Source organism: Pholis gunnellus, assembly GCF_910591455.1.
Source record: "Pholis gunnellus genome assembly, chromosome: 1".
NCBI classification, from domain to species: Eukaryota; Metazoa; Chordata; class Actinopteri; order Perciformes; family Pholidae; genus Pholis; species Pholis gunnellus.
The window spans coordinates 17,004,715-17,012,935 of NC_136528.1; the positions used below are offsets into that span (position 1 = coordinate 17,004,715).

Below are 8,221 nucleotides of genomic sequence, written 5' to 3' on the forward strand. Positions count from 1 at the left end.
CCAAATAAAAACAATTCAACTTAAATTATAACATGTTTAACAAAAACAATTCACAACAAGATGAAACACAATAATTACATTATTAAATTAAAAGAATACATCTTTCTTTAGATATCAAATAAAAACAAATAATCCTAACCAACGGCAGGCAGAGTGATGGTGTCCTTTAATTGGCTAATAGTGGAAGACTGGGAGTGATGGGAGCGGGAGTGGGCAGTGCATACATTTGACACCACACACAGGTATCATCTCCTCTTCTGTACACACACTCATACAGACACACACACACGCACACCTCCATAGTGCAATGAGGTCTTGGCAGTTAAGACTAGTCCTTGATAGCTCGGCTTGCTTGGAAACACAACAGCATCATTAGAGGAGAATTTAGTGAGCATCTTCTTTTAGGTCATTCTTTCAATAAATTGCGGCCAAAGGAAAAATTATGTAATTGAATAATTACACTTCCTATTTGTTTTGTCTGATTTGTTTCATCCTTTGTTCGTTCTCTTGTGCTGATTGCTGTGTTTCCTAAGATGCCCTGCCCAAAACATTGCCCTGTGTATCACAACCTTCAGGGGTCAGGGGGCCAGTATGGCCCAACAGGATCCATGTTGGATCGATCTGCAGTCACTACTGGAGTCTTCAGTTCTCTATTTTCTGCTGAGAACCAGCTCAGCCAACACTGTGTCTGTCAGTGCTGCAAAGCTAAAGATGTGTAGCTGCTGTAGAAGTCCCACTGTTTTAACTTTTGTTTTGTCAGGAAAAGCTCCAATTGAGATTTTAATTCATTCTTAACAATACGTGGACATACAGCAGCAACAGCTGCAGTACTAGTGCAGTACAAGGACTACTCCTATTACTTCATCCTTTACTCTGCAGCACTGCACAGAACATGAACTGTTGAATATCCACAACAGCTTTTACACTGCGTCGTAAAACCACGGCACATAACAGTACTACAACTGTACTTCAAAAGTTCTCAGTACTCCAAAGGTACTACACTGTTCATTCAACCAGTACTCCACAGTACTACAATATCATCGGTCAACATCCAAGTCAATACTCCATAGTTCATCCTGGGACAAGCAGTAAATCTTCCACTGCTGCATGAGTACTCGCTCAGCACTGTTTCTGTACAAAGTTTGTACGAGAGCTAGCACTGTCTTCTGTTGCTTCATCCATAGCACTGAGTCAGCATTAGACATCCATCGCAGCTCAAAAATGTCAAGTATTCACCCGTAGTACTACTGTAGTACTAAGTCCTTGCCAAGTCGGTACTGACTCTGTGTTGGCTCAGTAGCACCTTGGCTCAAAGTCCTCAGGTAAATCCCAGGGAACAGCAGCAAACAGCAGGAGTAAAACCTCCTGTAGACAAGCTGAGCTCTACTGCTCAGGGCTGGTGTGTGTGGACCGCCATCAACCACAGGAAACTGGTCTGATCTGGTCTGGACTGGTATCATACCTGTAATATAGAGAGAAGAATAATCAGTGTTTTGTGTGTTTGTACATGTGTGCAGAGGCAAGTTACAATTATTTGGTATATTTGCCAGGCAGATTATTCTATTTTTGTGTACTCACCTCCGTAGCAATGATACATTCATCTTTTTGGTCCGACATGACGTAGACGGACTGGTATTTGGTGCCGTTGGTACACTGGTACCTGCTGTCACTGGAACTGTGGTATTCAACATCACTGGTTGACTGGTATTTAACATCACTTGCTGCGTGATAGTTCAACTCGCTGGACGACTGATATTTTGCTTCGCTGCAGCTCGGTGACTCGTCTACTTGTTTCATTTCTGATGCGTCACTGTGGGACGAAGAAGAAAAAAAAACAGATTCAGAAACGCCGTCCTTCACACAACACATGCTATTCCTGCATTTAGGCTGACATTTTTATCCATGCAGTTTAATGCATGCACAATTTTCCAAGCAGTCTACCCATGTAAATGTATATTTTGTATGTACCTGATTTGTCTCTTCCTGTATCTTTCCTCCGAGTCAGACTCATCAAACATTTCACATTTAACCTCTGGCTCATCACGCTCCTCTTCTTTACACAGCGACAGCTCCTCCGGCCGGAGCTCATGGACCAGGTTGTACTCCACACTGGGGTAGCGGGTCTTAAAGCCGTTCTTCTCTGATCCGTTGAGCCCACTGATTCCACTAAGACCCCCCAGTGACCCATCGAGGTCCGAATGGTAATCCACCTTCTTGTTGGTGTTTTTAATTGACGTTGTCATCATAGTGCACAGTTCCTTGTCACTGCGGAGACAATTGTTGGTGGTTGTCAGGTTGTTCATGGTCTCGTGGCTGTCGCTGTGGACACTGTCGCTGTGGTGACCGTGCCTCTCCTGCAGTTTGACCCGAATGTAGACCACCAGCACCGAGCAGCCGATCAGAATCACAAGAACGAGGAAGACGCCGGCACACACAGCGGTCCAGGGGAATCCACTGTCGTCATCCTCCTCGTCTTCAATATTTTCATTTTCTGGGGAAGAATAACGCCGATCCGGTCCATCCACCACCGGCTGACCCCTGGGAACCTCTGGTAAGAGGAACTGGCAGTTGTGACCGCCATAGCCGGGCACACAGGCGCACACGTAGCGACCACCACGCTCATGGCAGGTGGCTCCATTGTGGCAGGGGTTGTGATTGCAGCGGGAGATGGGGGAGCTGCAGTTTTCGGCAGTATATCCTAAAGAAGAAGCAGAGTTTAAGACTCTAGAACAAAGCTATGATGAAGCGACATGAAAACAAATCATGTAAACATTATCAAGACACATTTGTTAATGTGCTCTCTTACCTGGAGGGCAGGTGCAGGTGTAGCCGTTCACTTCCTCCTGACACGTCCCACTGTTCTGACAAGGGAAGGACAGACAGAATCCAGAGATACTGCTGCTGTCCTCACAGTTTTGACCTGAAAATCCCTCAGGACACTGACAAAGGTAGGAGTTCACCAGATCCACACATTCTGCACCTGTAGAGGGGAGAGGGATCGAGACAAAGAGCGAGGATTAGTCCCGAGATATTTTAATTCTAGGTTTATGTTTGATTGTAGGAGAACTTACAAACACAGACGACAACATACCATTTAAACAGGGGTTGGAGGAGCAGTGGTCGATTTTCTTCTCGCAGTTGAAGCCAGCGTAACCCATCGGGCACTGACAAAAGTAGCCACCTTCAGGGTTGTCGGCGCAACGCCCGCCATTGAAGCAAGGCCCATCTGCACAGGTATTGGCGCTTAACTCACAGTTGGTGCCATAGAAACCAGGTGGGCAGGTGCACTTATAGCCGTTATCGATATCCTATAATGGAGATAATGTAAACAGTGGTTACACACAGGCTTGATTCAGTGAATAGACTTGTTTTTATCAACACATCACTTCTCTTCATTGATACTCACAGTGCAGCTGCCTCCATTGCGACAGGGGTTTCCAGAACATTCGTTGACCTGGATTTCACAACCGGCACCCGTGTATCCAGGCAGACAGGAACAAGTGTAGCTGCCCTGGCCAGTGTTGGTACAGGTGGCTCCATTAATACAGGGCTTGTGGTGTGTACAGTAGTTCAGATCTGGAAACATCAACAAGGAGCAACATTCATAAATGATACAGCCTACATATGAAGAAAAGAGGGCAGATTGAGTGCCAGCAAAGTAGTAAATCTCTCAGTAAACTCACCCTGGTTGCAGAAGAGCCCACCCCATCCCTCCTGGCAGTTACATTGCCAGGGCTGTTGGCAAGTACCATGGAGGCAGCCTGGGTAACGGATGCAGTCATCACAGTAACGCCCACTGAAGCCCACTCGACACCTGGGAACACAAAATTCATTAAATATTGTTCATAACAATATATCTGTCTATTCATCTAGGCAACTCCTAGATATGAAGAATAGATTTTCATTGTCAGCGTGACTTACTTGCACTCTCCAGGTTTATCACAAAAGCCATGTTCTTCACCACAACCAGGAAGACAGATTGCTGCGGGGAGGAAACAGACAGTGACAGGTGAATCATGGGAAATCCAGTGTTGGAAACATGTGTTTGCCCTCTATCAGTCTCCCATTCACAGAGGGCTTTTTGAAACAGCTGCCTGTCTGTCTGGCTGGCGCCTCAACCTCCTTATCTGTTTGTCTGTCTTTCAGCCTGTCTGTTGGCCTGTGTCTCAACAATTAGTTTACCTGCTCACCTGTCTGTCTGTCTGCCATAGAGGCCTCATAAACCCAGTGGCTCATGTTTGGTAGTTAAAGTCACACTGGACCAAACGTAGCTGCTAAAGTGGAAAAGGATAAAACCTTGAAGGTCATCAGGTCGTTCCTGACCACCGGCTGAGATGTGTTGGTCTCATCAATGCTCCAAAAGTTGCTGAAAATGTTACCTTCAGGTTCAACAGTCTACAGGCAACTTTGTTCAACAAAACGGGGGAACCAGCCAACAAGCCCTCTCCTTTAACATGGTTTCTCTCCAACACAAAAGCATCCCACACAAAGCCTCCTTTCTCCCCTTGACTGTGGGTCAGAAGTCCCTTTTCTCACCCTTGGCCCCCCCCCCCCCCCTTCTACCCTCCTACTTCTGATCCTCCTCCCTTCGTCTTCAATCAACCTATCCCCTCTCTTCTTCTCCTTCTCTCCTCTTCCTCTTCTAAATTCATCCTTTCCCTCCTCCGCTCCTCCCGTCTCTCCTCACTCCCCTCCTCCTCCCTCCAGGGCCAGCTGGTCTGTGTGGAGCTAACCATCAGACAGCTGCTCCATTGTCTCCTCTCACCGAGCAGCTGCCCCCTCCACAACAATACACAACCCTGCTCGGCCAATCACCAGCCCGAGCAGCAACAATACAGGACCCCCACTTGGCCAATCGGGGAGGAGGTTTGGGGTGAGGAGGCCCCAGTGGTCTAATGGAAGGCACGCGGCGTGTGAATTACTGAGGAGCCACTGCGGCTCATTAGAATGGAGGCCTCTGGTGCTATGGGATAACGAACTGACGCCTGTTGCACACGGGCCCTGCATTAGGAGGTGGAAAAAGTCCCTCAACAATAAAGATAGGGAAGTGGTTAACTTTGAAAATTACTTTTCAGAAATCCAGAAAGTCTTTGCCTTATAAGTGTTAAGTTATAGCGCCTTAGTTGTGAGAGTTAAATAATGCATTCTTCAGCTCTCTGAGCCATGACGAATGAAAAGCATGTTTTATTATATCTCGTGTATTGGGGCACACTAATAAGCAAACACACTTACGTTCAGTGCAGTATGGTCCCTTCCAGCCAGAGTTGCATATGATCTCCCCGCGCTCGCCGCAGGTGAAGTGCCCAAAAGCATCGTCTCTGGGCCGGCAGAAGACGGAGCAGCCGTCGCCGTAGTAGTGCTCATCACACAGGAAGCGGTAGGAGTAACGCAGCTCAGTTCTGCCGGCTGTCTGCATATCCTTGTACCACTCTTCTCCCACAGTGAGGTGACGCTGAGTCGTGATCCTGCTGATCAGACGCTCCGGGTTGTCTGCAAAAGTCAACAACACAGCTTGTTATTTGTCATGTTATTTCTGTTAGTGTTATGATTGAGTGCCAACAGCATGATGTTCTGAAACACAGATGCACAAGGGGGGTGACATCTTGTCATTGTCAAATGATGACACTTATCTAATTTGTTTACTAGACCTAAGATATCTGTATTATTTTTATAATGAAGATTTCTTTGTTTGGCCTTCTATAGATAGACAGTCACTCATATGCTAGTGTATTATTATTTGGGCATGTGGTTTAATGCCGGAATACTTTTTTTCTGGTTCCAAGACAGTAAAGTGATGGATGCTGCTGACTGAACAAAATAAAAATAAAAAAACATTTTAAAATGTGAATTGTGCCTTCTCATTTAGAAATAGGTTGATAGAGTGTAGGTTACTTCTGGTGACTGCCAGATTTTTCACTATCTCCACCACCGCAGACACACACACACTCCCATGTTGTGGTCAGTTAGTCATCATTAGCGATAAGAGCATGACATTAAGTGAATATCACACTGTAGGGGCAAATCTCAACTGGCACCTGCAAAAACTGTGGGTGGCCTTTATCTTTTGATGTTAAATACACCTCCAGCTGTAGAAGTGTGGCACATAGAGACTCTCTTTAAATCAAGTTATTTATTATAAAATCTAAAGGTTTGTTTGCCATTATGTAGAAGGCTACATGAATATATATGTATAAAAGAAGTGTATAGAATTTGCTCTCAGCATACTGTTCTCTAACATTCATTAAACTTTATGTTGCCCTGTTTAGCACTAATGACTGAGCACTAAGTGAAAAACATGCAACTGTGAAACAAGGCCACCATTAGCCTTCTGGCCTGTTTGAGTTACACTGCTGCCTTTTCTGGCTGTCACCCACCTGTTGTCAGGTCGTCCAGGGAGTCAGTGTGCAGAGCTTCAATGATCAGTGAAAACGTCCCCTGAGGAGAGACAGAGAGAGAGAGTCAACAGCTGCTTGGCCTGGAGTCCTCCCTCCCTCCGCAGAGCAGCAGAGGGCCATTAGGAGGCCTCCCAATAAACTTCACAGCCTAATTCCCGTGTTGATTAGGGGCCTAATAAGGGCTACTACCTGCTCCTTTTTTCACACCCCTGCTACTATCACACTCTGACACCGCCGTAAAACCAAACGAGGCGGAATTTCACGCTGCGCTGCCAATGATGTGCCAACTCAGAGGATGTTAAATTTCCCACCACGCCTGGTCGGAGGAGAGGAGCGTTTGGTGACACCCCCTCCTCTTCTCACAGACACACACACTCGCCCTCCTCCCCTCCCCGTGTTATCCTACCAAAGAGCACAGAAATACTACAATAGCCCCTCTCACACAGTGCTGACAAAGACCCTCACAAGTGTTGAGTTTGGGAGCATCTGTTGCGTTTTGCACTCTTCAAAGCTAATATGTCCCAATGGAGTAGGACAGTAGTAACTTCACAGTCTAACAGTTCCCATTACTACTTAAACATGTGACATAAATCATAATAAAAAAACGCTACACACACAAATACTACACACACAAAAAACATTTTAAATGCAGTTAAAACAATGATAGTTTTACAATAATCTTGCAGGAAACGTTGTCGTGGTATCCTTGGGGCAATAATACCGTATTTCAAATAATGTTTCACATAAGGTGTTTATAAACACTTACCGGCCATGTGAAGCCGAAGGGGAAGTTAATTGGGTTGGTGAAGCTGTCCGCGTTGGTCTCCGGCACCTGGAAGGAGTTGGAGCCGAGGACGGGAGTCACAGCACCGCCATAGGTGCAGGGAGGCTCGGGGGAGACGTTAGCCTGGTAATGCTTCAGACAAACCCGAAAGAAAGTCTTGCACTCACACTGCTGGTTACTGCCCTGCGGATGAGCAGAGCCTCCGGGGCAGCAGTTAGAGTTCCCCGGTATCCCTTTCTTGTTGAGGAACTCCTGCAGCTTCAGCTCAAACACTCCGGAGCACAAAACCTAAAACACACAATCAGCCCAGCGTGTTTAGAACAGGTTACTTCATGATGTTTGAAAAGTTATGTACAAAGTATTTTAAAACTTTTTTTACAGCCATAAAATGATGCAAACACACACACGACGTGCGTTTGTAATAGCCTTTAATGTCATCATGAGCTCTTATTGGACCTACCTGGCAGGTGAGGGAGAGAGTGACAACCAGGAGCAGAAACAGGCGTCCCATTGTGTTGACAGCCCTTCAACAAGCAGTGCAAGCTCCACAGGTCCGTGTAGCCCGACTCAAACAATCATGGAAAAAGTTTTTAAAAAACGCTCTCCGTTATGTCACAGTCAAGGTGAACTCTTGACGCGCAGGAGGGAAGGTGAGGTGAAACTTTTCCTTTGGTGCGTCTGTCTTGTGCCGCTCTAGTTTTCCATACGAGGCATGAGTTTTTGACAGAGAGGGAAAAAAAAGTTTTACAGAGTAAAGTATTCCTCAGCAGAAGGATCCCCTTGGAGAAGCGTGAATGAAATCCCCGATGGAAATATAAGATAATTAATTCCAGTCAATCGTTGCAAGAGAAGAGGCAGATCTCGACGGCCTTGTTTATTTTCCCACTTGATAGATAATGATATGCTGATGCTAAGTCTTCGTCTCTCTGTGCCTCTTTCGGAATAACAGTGCGTATGTCTGATGAGTCTCCTGCCCTGCACAGGGTTTTATACCGAGCCAACAGGCGAAGGGTAATAAGATGCAAATGAGCCCCTCTGCTCC

The 8,221-nt window shown here is 46.1% G+C and overlaps 1 protein-coding gene across 1 annotated transcript; it reads right to left on the reverse strand.

Annotated features, from left to right (window-relative positions):
• Positions 1 to 1,299: 1,299 nt before the first annotated feature.
• Positions 1,300 to 7,690, reverse strand: dldh (dihydrolipoamide dehydrogenase; the record flags this gene model as incomplete). Its single annotated transcript, XM_079157157.1, has 12 exons — positions 1,300 to 1,462; positions 1,579 to 1,810; positions 1,969 to 2,698; positions 2,807 to 2,980; positions 3,092 to 3,308; positions 3,407 to 3,576; positions 3,684 to 3,814; positions 3,922 to 3,982; positions 5,233 to 5,490; positions 6,375 to 6,435; positions 7,162 to 7,467; positions 7,640 to 7,690. The coding sequence occupies 12 exons, from the start codon at positions 7,688 to 7,690 to the stop codon at positions 1,457 to 1,459; spliced, it is 2,397 nt and encodes a 798-aa protein (XP_079013283.1). The 3' UTR covers positions 1,300 to 1,456.
• Between the last annotated feature and the right edge of the window lie 531 nt (positions 7,691 to 8,221).